This window comes from Python bivittatus, unplaced genomic scaffold, assembly GCF_059951505.1.
Source record: "Python bivittatus isolate LINGU-HERP-01145 unplaced genomic scaffold, Pbiv_v1 ctg000840_np1212, whole genome shotgun sequence".
NCBI lineage: Eukaryota > Metazoa > Chordata > Lepidosauria > Squamata > Pythonidae > Python > Python bivittatus.
This window is the reverse complement of record NW_028277113.1, coordinates 20714380-20735987: the sequence shown is the minus strand read 5'-3', so window position 1 is coordinate 20735987 and position 21608 is coordinate 20714380. Positions and strand designations below refer to the sequence as shown.

Genomic DNA, 21608 nt, shown 5'->3' with positions numbered 1-21608 from the left:
CATCAAGATTTCTCGACACCGAGCATCCTTCGCTAGGTTGGCGCCCGGGCGTCCACACCCACTTTTTTTCTGGACCGCGGATTGAACGGCTTCGCCATCCAAGTCCTATGGAAGAAAAGCCGATGGGGCGCGGATGGAGGCGGCTGGGTCCCGCGGATGTCGCCGTCGCTGCCTGATTTCCGCCGGCGATCGCCAGGTAAGAAGAAGCGGAACTGCCCCCTCCCTGTCTCGGGGGCGCTGCTGGGCGGCGAGACTGCGGTGGGTGCAGCAGGCGCGAGCCCAGAGAAGGCAGCTGGCTGGGTTTGCCCTGATCGCGCTGGGTGCATTGCCGGGGTGCTTCTGGGTAAGATCCGAAGCTGCTTTATCCCCAGCCGGATAGTTTCCCAAATAGATGGTTTGCAGGCAAGAAATGCGACAAGCCTCTCCAATTCCAGGTAGCGCCTCGCTCTCCTCCTGCAGTCGGCAGACAAAGCCTTTATTCATCTCATCTCATCTCAACTGAGGAGCTCATGATGCTGCTCTGAATCCCCCACTTTCTCACCCAGATCGATATTCCCTAAAAACATGGCAGATCGTGTTTCTCTTGTAGCGGCAACAAGGGGGAGAAATGCATACAGAGCTGCCTGTCTGTCGCTTCTAGACCGCTGTGGGAAACCCACTGCTCCCTCCCACCTGACTGAAGTTGAAGAAAAACAAATATATTTGTTGACTCGAGGGATGGGGACATTTAATTGATCTGGCTTTCGGAAATGATAGACATGGCTCTTGATAACAGTAGGTTGGCCAACAAAGACCTGGAGCAAAGGATTTGATTGCTTGCTTGCAGGAGATGGTTTATTATTTGATAAATTGAACACTTCACAATGTTTATGAGATGCATGGATGAGAAAGGATTAAGAATTCAGGGCTGGTGCTTCTCCCTTTAAAATTGATATGAAGAGTGTTAGACTGAAATACACCCAGATAGAGCATGCATATTTATTTTGGACACCTGCACGAAGTGTCAAAAACTGGCAACTCTTAAACTGCCAAGATCTAACAGTGCAATCCTATGTGTGGCAGGTGAAAAGTAGGTAGCACTGAGTTCAGTGGTGTTTACTCCCTGGGAACTGGAATAGAATAGTAGCTCACTTATTTTCATATGTAATGCTTAATAGCGTTCCTCCTCCTCTTTTTGCATCCAGGTTTTGAGATTTTAGTAGCAAAATTCATATTAGCTAAAATGTATTTTCAATTTCAAAGTAGTTCTGATGTGTGTTGACAAATGCAGCAGATAGACCACAGACCATTTTTGCACGATCATTTCTGGAAAACATTTTTGTGCTGCAGTTTATATAACTTGTGCAACAGCAAAAAAAAAAAATCACATTAGTATAATTTGCTTAAGGAGAGACAGTTGCAATCTTTGCTACATATTATGGATAGAATATTTTGATTTCAGTTCTGTTCCTTGCCTCAAAGAATGTTTGATCCAAACTAATATCTGTAGATAAAGGATGTGTTAAAACCTAATCAGGACTGTAACCCTGTGATGGAGTTGTTCCAGAGGAAACCTGGAGTTTCCCTATTCAAAGGGTTTCCCCATTTACTTCAATGGAAGTTTTCTATTCCCTCAGTAGTGAAAGGGTCAGTTCACGTGGCAAAAGTTCCATTCGTGTTGTCCAGAGTTATAGATTGGATGTTCTGTTTCTACTATTTTTAAATCTGTTAGGTTAGCTTTTGTACATACTATGCATTTATGTCTACTCATGACACAATGATACGTTCTTGTACATGTCTACTTGAATTCAGTGGGATTTATTCTCATTAGGCAAATGACTGAGCTGCAGAGACAGTATAACTCCAGCCAATGCATGATGAGCTGCTTAACTAATTGCATCGCCAATCTTTGTATAGTTTGGGTTCCACACTCTCCTTGAGGAAATATGAAGACTAAGAGCTATTTCATACAATCATTGTTAAGTATCAAAAATCTTTGCAAGTTGTCTTTGTGGAGACCAATTGAACAGTGTTGGTACTATAGTTCCTCAGTAATGAGTTTTGCAGATTATATATTTTGATGTGGATGGCGTCCAACTCTCTAGGTCAGGGGATAGCCACTCTACATCTCTGGATACCAAGGTGCCCACAGTGCCCTTGGAGGCTGCCCACAGATCCCCAAGAGAAAATAAAGAATCATTTAAAAACAATTTAAATAGTGGTAACCTTGTGGTGCAGTGGTCTCAAGAAATTTCTCACAGGTGAGGTCACTGTAATCCTGTGAGAGCTGGTAACCTCATGAGAGGCTTTCAGATGATTTTTTTTATTTTTGTCATCTGTGCCATCATGTCGTGATAGCTGTTCTCTGCAAGAGTTGCTAATCCTTTTTCAAACTGATGGTGTCATGCTGCTGTTCCTTAGTCTGCTGAAGTCGTACTTCCCACTCGTGGTCTTATTTTCTTCAGCTTTTAATCAGATGCATATATTATACACTTGTCTTTTGCCTTTGTTACAGCGCTAACCATCTAGAGCCTTGTCCAGGTGATGATTATCTCAGACCTTGTTCTTATAGCAGTTGTCTGGTACACAGAATTACCATAAGAATATAGAAGCTGCACAGAATTTACCCCTTCCTAACATTTTTCTTTTGTTCATTCGAGTCAGTGTTGACTCCTGGCGATTGTCTGGACAAGTCCCTGCAGTTTTCTTGGCAAGGTTTTTGGGAAGTGGTTTGCCATGGCCTCCTTCCTAGGGCTGAAAGAGAGTGCCTGGCCCAAAGTCGCCCAGCTGGCTTCATCCCTAAGGCAGGACAAGAACTCACAGTCTCCCGGTTTCTAGATTGGTGCCTTAACCACCATATGAATATATATTCATATCTATAGTTAGGAAACAGGTTTGTATATTCATATCTTTTGTAGGAAACAGGTTTGTAGTCATCTAATGTGCACATTTTACTTTTTTTCAGCATTAGCCTTTTAATTAGTTAAACTCTATTTCAGACTAGAAATAGAAATATTGTAGGAGATTTATTTTTTTTACCTGTTTCAAGAGCTGTTGTCAACCTTGACTGTCCTTTTTAGATAAGGCATTGCATCATGAATAATGAGGTTGAACAGCCTTTTTCCTTTCAAGGACCACATTTCCTCATAGGTACTCTGATGGGTCTGATGGAAGCAGAGATCAGAGCAAGAATGAGTGGGATATCCAAACTCTTTCTCTTTCTGATACCATTTTCTCCTTATCCAAAGCCACACGTTGATAAAGATAGGACAAAGATTTCCTACAATACAGGTAGTCCTCGACTTACAACCACAATTGGGACCAGACCTTCTGTTGCTAAGTGATGCAGTCATTAAGTGAGTTGTGCCCAATTTTACCACCTTTTTTGCTGCAGTCATTAAGCAAATCATCATGGCCATTAAGTGAATCATCCAGTATTTAAGCAAATCTGGCTTACCCCAATGTCTTTGCTGTTGGAATCCCCCTGGGAAGGTCACAAATGGCGATCATGTGACCTGGGATGCTGCAACTGTCATAAATACATGTTGGTTGCCAAGCACCCGAATTTTGATCACATGATCATGGGGATGCTGCAATGGTTGTAATTGTGAAGACCAGTCATAAGTCACTTTTTTCAGTGCTGTTGTAACTTTTAATGGTCATTAAATGAATGGTTGTAAGTCAAGGACTATCTGTATATGCCTACATGTAATGAAGACTTTTGAAATTAGGTCTCATGTTGTCTACCCCTGATATAAAATTATTGAACTATGGAGAAGGGTAAGATGTTCCCTGCATCCTCCTGCATGGATTACCTTTAGAGAAAGGGGAAATGGCCTTGGGAAGAAGGATGTGGAGGTCTTGCAGACTAGAGATTTCCCATTCCAGTTTTAAATATTTAAATAAAAATAAATAGCAGCTCAATTTCTGGGGAATAGAATTCCTTTGCAATTTAATTAAGCCCTTTGAATTTGTTCCATTATTTTCTTGGCTGGAAGCATATGTAATGCATATTGCTCAACCCTGCTGTTATTTACAATAGATGAGGAGCAAATGTGTCAAGCTAATTTATATTTTAAACACCATCTCCATCCTGACCTTCTTATTATATGTACCCTTTCTTCTTTGAAGAAAGATGGGATATATAGCTTCTTAGGGAGTCTCCTAGATACTATGTAGACCAAGCATCTTCACAATAACGGAAGTTAATGGATTCTTATCTTCACATCATGCCTTGGGGTAGAGCAAGAGGGTGTATCCTGGCCAGCCAAAGCAATTCTTATTTCTTGGAGTGGAATGATCTATCTATCTATCTATCTATCTATCTATCTATCTATCTATCTATCTATCTATCTATCCATCCATCCATCCATCCATCCATCCATCCATCCATCCATCCATCCCCTTCTCCATCTCCATCTCCATCTCCATCTCCATCTCCATCTCCATCTCCATCTCCATATATGTCTGTCTGTATATGGGGAAATATTTTGGAAAATACAATAACAGGAAAAGCTTCACACATTTTAAATAAACAAAATGGATATAACAACAATCTTTCCAGTTAAGCTGGCATTTCATCATTTCCCCCTCTTTGAAACTTCCTACAAAGTATAATCAAATGGGGTGTGAACAGCTTTTGGGCAATTGTAATGCTTTGAGGTTGCTCTTTACAGGAATTAGTATTTGACCTGCAGCTATTAGAAGCCAGAGCATCTTTTTTTTTTCCTGGGTGGCTTCTGAAATATCAGATTCTCTTGAACAAGGGGAGCCAATGTCCATTTTTGCCCCATGTATCACAGTGTTGTGTAAACCTTCATTTTAATAATGGCATTTTAATAAGTCCCAGAGCAGTTAAATGTTCATTGTCTTTTTAATGTGATTGGCTCTTGGAATGGTGAAAATTGTGTTTACCTGATTTTGAATGCCTCAGATGGCTTAAAACAAGAGACTTGGAGGATGACTTTCTTCCATGTTCCCCTAACCCTAATTTTTAAGGTCTCATTTCCAAGACTATTTAAGATTAAGGAACTGAAAAGGAAGAGGCACAGTTTTTCAGTAGGGACACCCCTTCTCTGGAATATCCCCTGCCTGCAGGTTTGAGAGATGTTGCATTCTTGTCTTTGAGGTTTCAAAGTAAGACCTTTTAGACAATTCTGTTCCTGATTTTATTTTGGGTGGCTTTATGGATTTGCTAGCTGATTTATCAATTGTAGTCTGTTACTTGTGCTCAGTGGTAATGGGAGTTATTGCTTGCTTTCAGTTTTGGTGTTCAAAACTCACTGGCTGCCCTTGGTAGGATTACCAGATCTGATTGAAAAAAAAGTAGATTGCCACTAATTGGAAGCTGAGAGCTTGAGGTTTCTGCATCTCTTTGCTGCCATCTACTGGTCATCTAGACTTTTGCAGTTCAGATCTGTTAACCCTAGCCAGAGTAAGTCGCAATTCCACGTACGTGGAATTTCTTCCAGGCAAGTCAGTTGGCTGTGAAGGAGGGACAGAATTGTTTGTCCCTTCTTTACCTGTTCATTAGACTTCCTCTCTGGTCATGGAGGATGGGACTTTACTTCCTCTGCAACTAGTACAAAAGCCAAGCCAATGGATGAAGGAGAGAACATTACTTCTCTTTTTCTATTCCACTTGGTTTCTCTGCTGCTTATGAAGGAAATGAGTGGAACTTCTTTTCTTTTGTCAATGTGCTGTGTCCATTGGGGGGGGGGAGGAGATTAGACTGCTTTTTATTTGTAAAGCAGGTGAATAAAAATGTTTTGTAGTTTGATAATGTTTGGGGACATAAGTAGCATTGATTTTATCTGAGCTGGGTTTGATTGTTTTTACTGTAAGTTGCTATGAAAATATTAAGGGAAATTACAGGCCAAAACTTCAAGATACTAAGCTCTGACATTCAGGACATTTAAGAATGGAAAAATGGTGATTTAAGAACCTTTAAAATCTAAATTGCAAACATACCATGTTTTGATCCCAGTTTGCCAGCCCTGGTTTATAGAGAAATGATGAATCATGGGCAGGCAGCCTGCAGCCTGGTTTTGTATTTCGACCTGTCTCCAAAGATCTGGAACCAGAGGGAATCTCGCCTACATGTCTCACTGGCCATCACTATCTGGATTGCAGGAAAAGCAAGTAATCTAGAATGAGTTGCTGAAAGGGAAGGGAATAAGGGAGAGAAGGGCTAAGGGATACATGCAAATGGGATTATGCCTTCAAAGTTTTAAAAGTTGCCCCTCTCTGATATAAATCATTGCTTCTCTGCTCGAACATCAGAAGAAGTTTCTCTTGCACCTGTTAACAGAAGAGGAAGAGGTTATAAGCACTAAAACCCATTTAATATATCATGGTTTTTGGAGGAAGCCCATGAGCATTATTTACCTAATCAAATAATCAAATAATCAGAATTATTTTTGGCAAATGGTGGATAAACCATAACAAATATTATCTTGGGTGAAGATGCTTGTGAAAGAGCTACAGTTAAGAGATATTCATAATATTTTAATTAGTATTAATAATATATTATTGCTTGTGAAAGGTTTTCATGAGAGCTCCTAACATAGAACTCTTCTACAGTTTTATAGAAAGACAGTCACAAATTATTTATCTTGTCCTTTTATCTTTCCTCATTTTTTTCCCTTCTGCAAGTACAATTTTCCCTACTTCTATAGCTAGAGGGCAATGCGTATATTTCTATCTGCTTGTTCTGTAACTTTTTAATTAATATCCATGGCTTTTTTACCCTTTTTTTTGTTTGTTTTGCCAGCACTGCAGATCCCCCCCCTTGAAATCAGGCCCTATAAGATAAAACTTAAGGTAAGGTTTCTTAGAATCTCCATCCTGCCACCTGAACAGGATTTGGTACGAAAAAGGATGTTTCTTCGGCTAGGTCTGGGAATCTTCTGTTTACTCTTGGGGGCTTTAATAGGTAAGCCCTTTTTCCTATTATCCCTATGTTTAAGATAACAAAAGTTAATTTCTTCCAAAATCATATGAGAAAGTAAGAATGTACCTAGCCAAAATTATCCGTTGTGCATAGAAGCTGGCAAAGCTGTTAGGAGAGGTAGTGCTTAATCAAACCTATCCATCCTCCCCTTTTGACTTCCTACTTTCTGCATCCATATAGCCTAGACATTTGTAAATTACAGTGGATATTAAAAATAATAATAACAGAGATATGGCAGACCCTAGATTAGGTATTTGGCACAGAAGCAGCCCTGAATAGAACACTCATGGCTCTGAGGTAGCATGCACGCTTTGCATGGAGAAATCTGCTGCTGCTCAACAAACAAGACTTTCTTTCTTTCTTTTTTTTTGGTGACTCAGCAAGCTGCTTTGCTACTCAGGGTAGCTGAATGTCCTACTCTTGACTTCTGTGGCAACTTAAAAATATATTATATTTGATTTCAAAAAAACAGGGAGAGTTGAACTTCTGTTCTTTGGGCTTTAATTAGAGATAAGTGCTATCTGCTAAGCAAGAGCTGAGTGTTCTACTTCAAGGCATGACTTATGGTTTGATTTTATAGCTCTCTTGAACTGCCTCTGTCTCTCTCCCCATCTCCTGACTCTTATATTTCCAAAGGTGAAAGAGACAGGGAAGGAAATAATTATAGAATCATTGGAGAAGATGAAAATTATATGAATCATAGCTTATAATGGGGTTCTGATAGTCTTGTCAGCTGCAAATAGTTAATATTAAGCATGTTGTAAATGCTTCAGACAGTAAAAATTCTAAAGATTCCATGAAAGATAAAATAGATATTCATTGGGTTACATTGAATAAAATGTAAATCAGTAATGGTGATCTCCCCCCTCCAAAATTAGGCTTTACTTGAAAGTCATGCAATGCTTGTGTTCTCTTTCTGATACCAGAGCCTATTTTTCAGGGTGTTCCTGTGAGCAGTGCAGGGAAGGCACCAAGTACACCGATGCAATCATTCCCAATTTAGAAACAACTAAAATTATGCGGGTCCCACGTGCTGTGTCCATGTCAGATTGCATGGCAGCCTGTTGTGATCTTTCAGATTGTGACTTGGCCTGGATGTTTGAGCGGCATTGCTATGTTGTCAGTTGTCAGCATCAAGGAAATTGTGAGCCCAAGAAAATGGAGAAGGTGAAGTCCTATCTGACTTTTGTGGTAAGAGCTTCCCAGAGACCAACCACCTTGCTGGGGCATGGGCAGGTGCCATCAAATGTGATCCGCTCCATGGCAAGTGACCTCTCAGAGGAAGTTGGTAGCCTAAAGGAACTGACCTTCCTCGGCAAAGACCGCAGTCTTGAGGACTATACTGATGAATATGGTGAGATGGATCAGAATCCTTTTCAACTGAGCCTCAAGCCTGAAGAGAAAGAGAACATTAACTATGCTGACTGGGGATTAGTGGTGACCACTGAAAATGGCTTCAATTCTTCAGGACTTAGTAATGGAGACAAACAGGAAGAGGTACCTCAAAATGAGAAAGTTTATTTGGGAAGCCCTACAAATATAAACAAACATGAAAGTATTCCTACCACTGAACATCCTGGAAAGTTGTCAGAAGATGCTTTGGGCTTGCTGGATAAATCTACAAATGATTTGGATTTTCATCCACCTAAAAATGAAGTGAACAGCACCTGGCAGGAGGAGGTATGTGTTTTTATATTTATATATTTTGATGGAAGGTATTGACGATTAGTGTGAATGTGTACATACTCCCATTGGATTGGATCACAAGTGTATCTAATCCAGTAATTTTGATAGTGAGCAACAAGATGCCCTTGGAAGGTGAACAAGCAGGCAGAGACTGAACTCGGAACTGTAGCAGCCTTCCCTGCTCTAACATTCCCTATCTTAGGCTAAGAGAACATGATAGAAGTTGAACTATAAAATATAATAAAAATAATTAATGCTGGCTTCCCTAGCTAGTTTGAAAGGCTGCCATACAATATAACAAATAGCCCTTGGCAGACCTAACCATTATTAATGCAATTGTCATGTTAACCAGTGATCAGAACTATATCTTGTAGCAGCAAATTTCATAAACTAATACTTTCATAAAGCATTGCATGTGAAGAAGTATTTCCTTTTATCTGCTCTGACACTTCATCTTGCATCAGATCGTTCTGGATGTAGCTTGTATCATAATGACCAAGGCTGAGTCAGTATTGCAAATTCCTTGCAATATCCATGGATGCTAGTCAACATCCAGAGGGCCACAAATTCCCCACCCAAATGAGCAACCTAAGTAGTAGCAAATTTTTTCATTCCTGATAAAATTCTGTGTTGGTATGAAAAAAGGCAAAGCAGATTTCTTCAAACAACTTTCTGTGAGTGAAGAAATAAGCATGCACGTGTGATAGGAAAAAGATCCAGTCATTGTGAAGCTTATACTGAAGCTGCCTGCCATTCAGGGGCCTAACCTTAAGGATGCCAATCTACCTGTTCAGTTTTGACTGCTCCACTAAGAGGCTGCATTAAAAGAAAAAATCCCTAGAGTTGCTACTTGTATCTTCAGTTTTTGCTAATTAGTAAAAGAAGAATGAAAAGAGGAGGGATAAACTTGTGCATATATGTGTGTTATCCAAATTAAAAGCTTTGAAAATGGGTTAGAAAGCATTGCCTCTACAAAGGAAACATGCAATTCTTAATTAATTCATTTGTTTTATCACATTCCCTTGGATCATTTAAAACATAAGATTGTTACTTTTGCTAATACAAACAGGATATAAAGAATCCTGTTCATAAGCAAAGCATAACCCTTTATGAGCAAAACATAGCTCTTTGAAAATAGATTAGCAGTTTTTATATACAAATGAATTCTGTATGCATGCACAGGTATTTTAGTGCATACATTAAAAGGAAACATTTAAACCATCAAATGTACCTGAAACACACTCTGTGGAAGCTTGTCCATTACCAGTAATGGTTAAATCAAATAGAAATTCATCAGGGAACAAATATTTAATGATAATCTAGACTCGGTTTGTTGCTACCCTCATATGCCAGATAAGAAGATAAAATTTAATTTTTGCTTCCAGTTCTAGATTCATTCAAGAGGAATAAATGTGTGAGTTCTAGCTTGGCCACAGCACTCAGCTATGGCTTTGGAGTACTTCATTTTGGCTACTTTTGCTGATAGTAAGAGTCAAGTTGGAGCAATCCAGATATTTGCACTGTAAATAAGAACAACCATAACTCTCTGAGCCAAGGCATATGGTGATGATGTAGTGATATTACAAGAGGAAGTGAGGTGTTTCCACTTAGGTTTTAGTTCTCTGCTGCCATAAGCCAATTCTGTGCATGGGTTTGCTTCCAGATTTTGGGGGTAAAGTCTTTGGGAACTCCAGTGGCATGAAAAAGAGGCTCGAGATATTACAGTACTTAATTCTGACCTAACTATTTATAATAAGGACAGAAGATTAGCATCAGAAAATAAGTAAGTTCTTCTAAGGCCTTCAGTAGATATGGTTTTAATGGCTGTCATATGTTCTTTTTTTTTTTGGAATGTAGCAAATAAAAAAAAATAAAAACAGGGTATTCTTAACATACTTAGCAAAATAAAGCAGCTACTATGGTTCTTTTTTGTGAGAAGGTCATTACAATGACACTGGGATCAAATTGCTAAATGTTTATAAATATAAGCCTGTTCTGGTAATGGGGTTTTGGCCTGATCTAATAAGGTAATATTTGTTTTTGCAGTCTTTGTTTTGGTTGTTTAATTGTGGCCCATGTAAGGGTTGACTTTTCAGAGCCAGCCTTGAATTAACCACAATAAGTGTGCTTTGTGAAAGTTGGACAACTTAAGACAATGGTGCCTGTGTTTACACTTTCTATTTCTTACTGATTATTTTGCATGGTTTTTTGGAGAGGAGCTCAAATGGAGAAGATGCAGTAGTACTGTGTCCATCTCATATGTAAGCATGTTATCGGATCAAAGGCATTTTTAATATTTTGTAATATTCCATGTAACTGCTAGTCCCATATCTACTTTCCTCTGCCTGCCTTTCTTTCTTTCTTTCTTTCTTTCTTTCTTTCTTTCTTTCTTTCTTTCTTTCTTTCTTTCTTTCTTTCTTTCTTTCTTTCTTTCTTTCTTTCTCTGCAGATGGAGTTTTTTCTTTTGAGTTTACAGGCATATTTGCGTATTGCCCAGGGTTTCACCCTATTTCAGTTCAGTTTTTGTAATGGAATTGGAAGCATCTCAGAAACCTGTTTGCGCAAATACATAATTTGTGCAATTTCTTAGAATTTGGGAATGCACAGCACAGTATTTGCTGATAATGTTGTTGATTCTAGCTAGAATAGGATTTTGAATCTGGATCTTCAAATACATTCTTATTTTTCAACCTGTGAGGCAGAATGTATTTGAAATTACAATAATGGTATATTCCTGCAATTTGTCTTGTAGGTTGTAACACCTCCCCATAATCCTCCTTCTTCAGGCATTATGGAATTTCTCTCCACCACCCCAGCACAAACTGAAATGTCAAACCTAGATAATTTCATACAAAGTGAAACCACAACATTTCCCACCAGTGCTCATAGCACTGCACCTTGTGCTGCAGATGAAGTTGTGTTTCCCACTGCTACAACCAAAGCAGGTAATTCATGATGACTGAATTCATTATGGATTCATTATGACTGAGATTTTGAGAGTATATTCATAATCCGTATCTCTTCAGCTGTTGAAATAAACATAACTTCAGTGTTTGGAAGTGGCCGCTGAAAGCCCTTCCTGGTTTAAGACTATGATGTTGAAGGTATATTTTTCTGTTTAATTGCCAGAAACTAAGATCTTCCTGGAGGTTCTCCTCCAGATGCTGCTGCTGCTGCTGTTGAAGCAGATGGTGACCATGGAGAAGGCATCACTGTGTAACTTTTTTCTCTGAGAAGCTCATACTATTGAGACACTGATGTCTTTTATTTAATAGGCAAAAAACTATTTTCCCCCCAGATGTCTCCAAAATTTTAATCTCTGATGTGTTTTTATTTATGTTGTGATCATTTTTAATCTTTATTTTTACTTTGGTCAGTCATTTCCTTATTCTTGTTGACTTTTGTTATATCTTAATGGAAAGGCAGTCTGAATTATTATTTAATTATTTCTAAATAATGACAAATAAAAGAATTGCCTTCAAGCAAACAGATAGAAATCCTGGTTTAAACATTCAGCCAAATGAGATAGTCAATGTTCTTTTTTGGTTTGTCTCTGGATTTGTATTGTTTATTTAATGCTTCCCCATACTTTTTGCTTCTTTTTTTTAAAATTAGCACAGCAAGAAGAAGGGTTGTAGTCTAGCCTGCTCCAAATGGTCTGTTTTATTCTGTTTCCAGGAGGTGTGTGTTTTCTTGCTCTTTTCTTTTTTGGGGGGATGGAGATATTGTAAAAAAGTTGATCACTGGCTTGAATTCTGAAGTGATACCTCCAAAGTTTTCCACATAGTTCCAATTTAATTCTGTTCCATATGGAAATAAGAAAAAAGAGAAAAGTTGAAATTGTTATGAACCACAAACGGTTAGCCTAAACCAGAGATCAGGAACAGAGGATTGTACTCCAAAATAGTGTCTGTAGCACCCTTAAATTATTACTTTTAAAGTTTTAAAATACCAAAAATTTCATTATTTTATGTGTATTTGTTGTTGGGAATAGTACGTCACCATTATACAGAATTGTCCAGAACTTTACTAAAACCCTAACATAGAGCTGGTAGAATTGTTTGTTGGCTAATAATTTTTGGTGAGCATTATGCAAGCCTGATTTAAAAAGAAGAGAAGCATCAACAGTTAAATTCAAACTGAGAGCTAATCAGCCATTGTTCTTGTCTCAAAAGAAAATGCCTGCATGTTGGAATAACCTAGACAACTATGTGATTCAAAATCAAATCATATCACTTACACAGAATATTAATTATTCTGGCTCACCTTCACACACACACACACACACACACACCTGTCTGTCTATCTATCTACCTACCTACTTACCTACCTGTGGAAGATCCTTGCTAAGCTTTACTCACTCAATATGTTAACAAATGCTAGCCATCAAACTGTATTAATAAAAGTTGTCCTTCAGTTTTCAAATAACACTCGTCCACTCTAATTTATGCGCAGTAAAAGAACTACAGATGTAGGGTGGAGGTAATCTTCAAAAAACTTTACCAAAAAATGAAGTTGAATTGTATGCATTAGTAGTGATACTAGCACTTTCACTTAAGTTCATACTGCAAGTAGGATGGAGATTTTAAAAAAGGTTTCACTGTCATTCAAGTGAATACATTTTACTAAACCTATAAGAAGAGTCTACTGAGGCAGAACCTAATTTAATATTTGGGTTTGTGAATAATGATTTTTTAAAAGCTCCTGCCTCAGTATGGATGAAGTGCAAATCAAGGTTTTCAGTTCTTCCCTCTCGTGCCAGAAGTAGGGGGCCTAGTATGAGAGTGGATGAAGGGTGAGCATAAGGTTCATGATGGTGCATGCATATAATAAATTATATGTAAGAAGCCATGTGTTATCGTTTCATCTGTTCTGAGCCAGCTCCTTATCATCAAATTTTAAAGTATGCAAATATTAAATCTTCAGAGTAAAAAATTACACCAAGTAGAATGTTTACATAAATGTTGTTGGTCAACATGGCTCATGCTGAGTACTGAAACTGATATTTCATTGAAAAAAAGTGAGTCAAAACACTTTCAAAACATCAGCTTCACATGATGTCTTCTTTGAAGTATTGGGAAAGCATTTTGCACTTCATACTCACCTGTTTTCATACTCAAGGTGGGATGTTTCATTAAGTTTTGTACTCAAAACAGTTCAAAATCAGATATTTGCACACCCCGTGTGTGTGTGTGTGTGTGTGTGTGTGTGTAGAAAAAATAAAGAAGCAGAAAGGCTCAGGTAAAAAACAGGCAAAGGAGTGAAGTATTTTATTAAATAAAAAAAATTAGAATTAAATTGTTTGAGGAAAACAAATGACAAAGTTAAAGTCAGCAATCCTGTCATGAAAACATTCCAGCTGAATTATATGAATAAATTAGCAACTTTGTATGATGCCTGATTGTTGTATGAGACTTTCTCTCTAGACATCAGTTATGTCTCTTGTGTAGTAGTTTTGCTTGTGCATTCCAGAGTTGTGAGAGAGAAATACAATTGCTGGAACGGATATCCCTGAAATTACTTAGCTCATATTTTATACTGGCTTTCCCCGAGGTGGTGTCTTTATGTGATTTGGGACTATAGCTCCTAGAATTCCAAGACAGCATAATCAAAAGGAGATACCAGGTCAGGGAAGAACGTCTTGCATGGTAGAAATTGTGGAATGTGGGAGAAAGGGTTACAATTCCTCTATCCCATGAAAATGTCTAGGGCTATGTCTCTCTTACATTCTAGCAGGCATAGTTAATTGTACTGCATTTTCTTTTTTTAGAAACAGACTATATTTATGAATGGAGCTTGATTAGTTATCCTGATAGCTATGATGGTGAAATGAAGGACAGGCACACACCAACTCTAAAACTTTCTCAAGTAAGTAGCTCCTTGCCCAATCAAACTTGTATGAAGTGCTGGGTATCTGGAAGTGTTCACATTTTCTGTTATGTGTAATCCTCACTGAATGGTTTTAAAGTTGTTTTTCTAAAAACAATCATGGTTGCTGCTTGAAAAAGAACCTCAATCAATGAGCAGTTATTCATATAGAAGGATTCCTGATCTATGGATGTGGGTGCCAACACAACCATGACTTCCAATCATATGGAACCATGATGCATGAGATGTTCAGCCAGTTGGAAGTCCAATTCAGATGTCCAGTTATCATGGCCAGACATGAGTGGGCAGGGGTTGCTTGGCTATAAGATGCAGATTGGTTATCTCAGTTTAGAAGAGAAGTTAATATGTAGTGATGGGCATTGACAGAGAAAAAGGTGACATTTTTTCTGTTATTTTTCAGATTCTAAATGCACAGAACAGGACTCAATAACATAAGAAGGGCCTTATTGAATCAGGCCATCAAGTTCAGCTTTCAGTGCCACAGATCTATAAGAATATAGTAATTGCTAAGTTGGGAAAAACCAAGAGTTTTCTTGATTAGGCTTCTGTTTCTACCTATGACCAGCCAATTGTCTTAGGGGACATTGCATTGAGAAGGTGAGAGTCTATCATATCAAACATGCTTCCAGATTTCGTCATGGTATTGATAGGTTTGTAGGTGGATTACATTTTTGTTCTAAATGCTGGCTATGACAGACCTGCCTATAGTTTCCTAAATTGTTTTCTTCCTAAACAATTTTCTGACCATTCTGGGTAATAGTCCAGGCCTGGAGAAGTCTTCTCCAACAATACTGATTGGGAATTAGAAAGTGGCAGCCTCCACACTTCTGGAGGACAATTGGGCAGGGAAGGCTGTGCTGGGCACATTCATATTCTGGATTTGATATGAGTAGACTCACACATCTCAGAGTGATTTGTGCTATGCCCTTAAGATGCCCTAATTCTCTTTAAAATTAATACACCAATCCCACACACTGTTTCTCTATCAGCTGCCAGAAGGTGCCTATGTCTTCAGAGTGACTGTTTCTGCTGAAAATGCATTTGGAGAAGGATTTGTAAACGTCACTGTCCAACCAGGTAAAAGTGCTTTCCAGACAGTTCAATTAATTTCTGTTCTGGTGAGTTTGAATGCAAGTTCACTGTTGATACTTTATTATTCCCAAATGTTATCAGATAAGAAATAACAGTGAAAAGTTCCTATCCCTCTCGTTTCTTTTTAAGACAGAAGGTGTCCTTGTGGATTCGTCCTTGTAATTTGTTATTATAAGAGGGAGGGCAGTTCTCCGGGTGAGCACCTAAAGAAATTTTGCCTGCTTTGAATCTTCTTCTTTTGGTCTATAGTACTTACTAATTTTGAAGTTGAAAGAGGAAAAAAATCACGTTGCCAAGCATATGATTTACTTCTAGCTGAATTTAAGTACTTGCAGCCTATGTTAAACACCAGGCATTGCTAATTTGCTTGAATTGGCAATATGACTTTTTTCCTCTGCATGTATGCCCTCTGCCTCATCATTTCCCACCTATTTGTAACAATCCTAGATAGGACACATCAAGTCACCTTGGATTCACATGTCTCCCACCAAATCTTAGATGTAGCCTCCTGAGCCCCTTCCAAAGGTTGGTGCTGAACTATAATTTTTGATTCAGAAGAGAAGAGAAATTATTAAATACACGGGGAGTAACCATATTAACTTGAATGCTCTCCAAATAGAAAGGCAGGATAAAATAACATCATCATCATCAACAACAACAACAACAACAACAACAATAATAATAATAATAATAATAATAATAATAATACAGGTATGTTTAAATTTATTTAATTCTGTTAATAAATTAACATTTAATGATGCATGATGAGGTCCTGCTCTCTTTATGAAAGGCAATTTCTGGCATGCTAGTTGAAAGATGCATCTCTTGGCCCCCCCCCCAAAAAAGTTGTGCAGGATTATCATAGAGTTTGTTCACATAAGGGACAAAACAGGATATTGAAACAATTACTGCTTTTGTGAAAATTATGATTGCTCGACTGCTGTTTACTGTTTGGCCCACCCCAGCATCACAAAATCCCAGCCTGATACAATTTACTTCATTTGGGGTGAACCATAAGGGTGAGTTTGTTTGTTTCTTTGTTTTGCAAATAGTAATTTGCAGTGATCTTTTTTTTTTATCTGATATTGCTCAAAATCTATTTTTTACTTGCTCAAGAATTTAATATTTTCAATGAACAGGGAGTGGTTTCTGGTTGTTTAATAGGCATCGTCTTGAAATGCATGCAGTGGGTTTATTTAATTATACGAGATATTCTGGTTCTCATCTTTATCCAGCAATCCGAATAAATCAGCCACCTGTTGCTATTGTCTCTCCCAAAGTACAGGAGATTTCTTATCCTACTACCTCTACCCTCATCGATGGAAATCGTAAGTACCAGCTGCAACAATTGCTTTGCATTATAATATAGGGATGTGGAAATCAGTTTAAATCTAAGTCATTATGGCATGGATTCAAACATTATTCCATTCTTTTCCATTGTCACCTATTTTTTTTTAAGAAATTACAATTTTTTTCCATATTTAGATAGATAGATAGATAGATAGATAGATAGATAGATAGATAGATAGACAGACAGACAGACAGACAGACAGACAGACAGACAGACAGATAGATGATAGATAGGAAAGCACCTTACTCTGTTTTCCCTAATACATGTTATTTCTTCCTGCACACATTCTCAAAGATGTCCTTTTTCTGATACAACTTTTCCCCATTTATTTTTAAATGTAATTTCCTAAATCTGTACCTTTTTATAAACAGTCTGTCATCAGACAGATGTTGGCATATTCTATGAGTTGCCAGCATGTCAGTGATGTGGAAAACTTAGTTCTGGTAGAGAACCAATATAATTACAAATTAAGGGGTTGGACTAGGAAAACCATGATTAAAAAGTCCGCTTTCATCCATAGCTCACTGGATGGCTTTGGATCAGATGCTGTTTCTCAGCCCAACCTACTTTACAAGGTTGCTGTTGTCGTGAGGAAAAATTGGGGGAGTAAGTGCTTTTTATGAATCAAGCCAATGTACAGATAAAAAAATCACAGCATTTTCTTGACAAGAAATACCCCTAGTATAATAATAAGTACTTACAGAGATACTTGCTTATTGATCTGTGGCTGTGATATTTCCCTTGAACACAGAAAGCATAGATGATACTAAAATAATGAGTTACCACTGGGAAGAAATTGAAGGTCCCTTGCGGGAAAAGAAGGCATCAGCTGATACACCTGTTTTATACCTCTCTAACCTTATTCCTGGGAATTACACTTTCAGGTGGGTGATTCTAATTATTGCTTTCTCAACAAATTACAAATTAAGCCAAGGAGTCTCTACTTCTGCATTTATAGGAACTACTCAGTTCTTTATGTTTAGGGTTGGATCCAGATTGGTCTTTCCATCAATGGAAGAGCTCCTTCTACTCATGGAAAGCAACAGGATTGAGCAGAGAGTCATGAATGGAGAAAAAAATGTTTATAATTTCTCATTCTCCTCTCAGGCTGCTCTAGAAGAAACCGTCCACATAAACAGAATGAGTAATTCTGGAGACTACCTCCTTAGCCCCAGATTTATTCCATTTTTGTGTAGTTTGAATCTCTGACTTTATAGCTTCAGAGATTTTCTCAAGCGGCAGGCTGAGAGAACCAGCATTTGTCTTTTCTCAAATGTGCTTGAGATCCTATCATAAAATAAACACAAAAGCATAATTTCTTATTCTTAAAGGTGTGTCTATGAACATAATATTGTATCAATATACACTTTGATTCAAATGTATTAGATCAGGAGGAGATACAGGGTCAGCTGAAATTGGTCAAAGGGCCAGATCATATCCAGTAATGCACTGTAGTCAAAACTGTGAGTGTCTATTCAGAAGCAGTGTCACGAGTTCAGTGGCACTTTCTCCCAGTTAAATGTGCATGGAATTATAGCCTGCATACATATTTTTTCCAGCTAAGAGATGTGGTTAAGATAAGGGCAGACATCTAGGTATATGAATTGTCCACATATTATTTTTGTTGTTATTCAGGCTAATCGTCACTGATTCTGATGGAGCAGCTAACTCCACAATAGCTTCCTTGAGAGTCAACAATCTATTGGATTCTCCTCCTGTTGCCAGTGCTGGACCAGATCAGGAAATTAGTTTGCCTCAAAATTTCATTACATTAAATGGAAACCAGAGTAAGGATGATCATGAAATTGTCAACTACGAGTGGTCCCTGAGTCCCAAAAGTAAAGGCATAGTGGTAGCAATGCAGGTAACTGAAGGACATCTTGCTTCATGTCATACCATTTGTATTATATCTGAAACTAATTTTGAAAAGGAATTTTGTGGTGAAGCAGGCAAAAAACATGCTGAAGCTAGCACTGAAATTACTTGAACATTACTTTGAAATGCTTGCATTGGTGCCTGGTCTTTAGTTGACTATCTAAATACATTTTAACTTTTAAGTTTTACAAGGGTTGAACAGCAGCTTCTAAACAGAGAGATTACTTCTGATTTTTAGAACTTGTTTGAAGCATTCAGAAAATACTTGCAGGTCAGTTGCTATAGTTGGGAGATAGGGGTAGAATAGTATAAAAGGAATTAGATACAACCACGGACAAAAATGTAGCAGTGTATCTGAAGGGCCCTACCTTGTTATGTGAGAATGTGAAAAAAACAGGGCATTATCTGAAAGCATAGACAATCACTTGCTAAAACTAAGCACATTTGAGTCTAAACAACACTTGGATAAGAATCTACGTGGAAACCCCATGCATTCTGCCTTGAGATCCACAACAGAAGAAATATAGAATGTAGATGAACTAACTCTGTAGAGAAATAAGGTTATGATTAAACTTGCCTGCAGTTCCAGTTCCTCTGGGTAGGGCTCCAGAGGATGCTTTGGGTCTTAGTTCCCAAAGTGACATTACATGACTTATGAGCATGTTACCAGCCACACATGTTAAGTTGTATTAACATGGCAGGGGATGTTCCAACTTGATGGAGCTTCTGCTAAAAAAAGACAAATAGACATACCTTACCCAAAAGTTACCTGTCAAGTATTAAGCAGCAAATTGCATAGAGTACTCTAACATTTATTTGCCTAATATATATGAAATGTGTTCTGCTTTTAGATTTGATGTCCATTTTAATTGATTTGAAATGTAACTGTGTTAAAGTTATGAGAGTCTGTTTGGTTTCATGCATGCTAAGCCATAATTTGCTTAAACATGGTTTATTGGATAAAACATAATGTGCTGCATTGATACAACATGCTAAATCATAAACCATAGTTTACAAAACAGAGTGAGTGTATCTGTACAATGTTCTAAACCAGAGCTAAACAAGCCACATGATGGCTTAATGCAGTGTGCATACCCTGTATCAATGTTTATAAGGATGATCAAACAACAAACATATTTCAAATGGAAAAGCATACAGTATTATATTGCACTTTTTTTCTCACCTCTGATTTATGTCCTCTGTGTGATTTTCTAGGGTGTGAGCAGCCCATACCTTCAGCTGTCTTCAATGCAAGAGGGAAAATATACATTCCAACTGACGGTAACGGATTCTACAGAACAGAAGTCCACAGCTGAAGTCACAGTAACAGTTCAGCCTGGTAGGCCATCATATAGCTGCCTGACATAGTAGAACATCTGTGCTCGTAAGCTGATGTATTTGACTTTCATGTTAAAAGCAGGAGAGAATGGTGGCCTGCTTTGCAGTGTCCATTACAGGTACCTGCACTGAATAGAAATTGGGCTGTGGGAACTGACTGCATATGTCAAGTCTCCTATATGGGAGCAATACATCTGCCTTGTGGGAGAAACCCAGATGATGTCACACACAAGATTCTTGAATTGGAAGGGCTGAGCCTTCCACTGCTCTGGATGAAAAGCCAACTGGCCTGTGCAAGAGGGTCAGATCAAGTCTTTATATCAGCTATAGACCAGCATAGTGTGAGAGAGTCGTAAATGGAGTTGGGGGAGAGATCAGTGTTGTCCTCTTCCACAACTAGAGAGGCACATATCCTTTTCATGGATAGGTGGTGATTCTTTACTTTCTTTGTTTATTTGGCTTTTTAACATTCAGCTTTTTCAATTTGTTTGTATCCTCCTTTTTCTGCCAACTTCTCTATAAGGATCCGTTTCTTTTATGTCTGAATGTTTAGTTTGTCTGTAAGCACTTTGGTTAAGAAATGAGCTATAGATATAAAAACAAACACATAAAATCAATATCACTCATAGAGCAATCTATTTGCCATGTTTTTAGAAACTTCCACCTCAACCTTCACCAATCTCAGGCTGCCCAGTTAGATTGGATTTACAAGCCCTCTGTGGCTATGCTGGTCAGGAATGCTGGGAATTGTGGTATAGCATACCTTAGGGAAAGGCAGTTATCCCATCCTTCAGTATTATTGTTCCTGTTTGAGGTTTAATGGGCACACAAATAATACAGCAATAGAAATAGAAATTAAAAGAATGGAATTGGAAGTGGTCACCATAACTGTAAAAACCCTCTCCTCAGTTGATGTCTCTGAAGGCAGAGACACTTTGGGGGAAGAAGATGACTTTGATACATTTCCTTCTAAATATCCGCAAATAACCTTATATTTTTATAACTTCTCAGTAACCGGTGTGGGAGGTGATTGCAGTTGACTGCATGTCAAGACATCTGGGACAAGATATTTGAACTGTACATTCAGGTTTTTTGGGTTTTAGCTTCATAACCTGCTTGCAAAGCAGCCTGGCTACTGCAGGCTGCAGGCATCATCATGGTATTTTGATGGCAGCAATTGAGATGGGATCTGATTGGATCGCTATTTCTCTTTTGGTCCTATCATTGGGCAATGACAGTGATCTGATTTATCACAGTGGAAGTGAATAGGAAAGATCCTCTGGCACTAGGCGAGGATAGGTTGGATACTTGTGTGTTCCTCTTTACATTCAGTGAGGATGTTTGGTTCATCTTCTCTTCTGGCCAGAACCAGAGGGGTGCAATAGAGCAATATGATAAATCCTGTATTCTTCCTGTTCTCTTTACTGATGTTAAAATTCCAGTAAC

The 21608-nt window shown here is 38.2% G+C and overlaps 1 protein-coding gene across 5 annotated transcripts in view; it reads left to right on the top strand.

Annotated features, from left to right (window-relative positions):
• The first annotated feature begins 9 nt into the window (after positions 1–9).
• KIAA0319 (KIAA0319 ortholog) overlaps positions 10–21608 on the top strand; it is a 42404-nt gene continuing 20805 nt past the window's right edge. For 4 of the 5 annotated variants that reach the window (XR_015794057.1, XR_015794056.1, XM_025175199.2 and 1 more), the window contains exons 1-10: positions 10–196; positions 6752–6913; positions 7872–8611; positions 11370–11562; positions 14388–14485; positions 15496–15583; positions 16834–16926; positions 17701–17833; positions 18585–18813; positions 20040–20163. Coding sequence is in view for 3 of the 5 variants with exons in the window: in XM_025175199.2 (XP_025030967.2) it covers positions 157–196; positions 6752–6913; positions 7872–8611; positions 11370–11562; positions 14388–14485; positions 15496–15583; positions 16834–16926; positions 17701–17833; positions 18585–18813; positions 20040–20163 (1900 nt within the window). In the remaining 2 variants the exon portion in view is untranslated. The remainder of the gene's footprint in view (positions 197–6751; positions 6914–7871; positions 8612–11369; positions 11563–14387; positions 14486–15495; positions 15584–16833; positions 16927–17700; positions 17834–18584; positions 18814–20039; positions 20164–21608) is intronic. The other variant, XM_025175202.2, reaches the window with a different exon arrangement.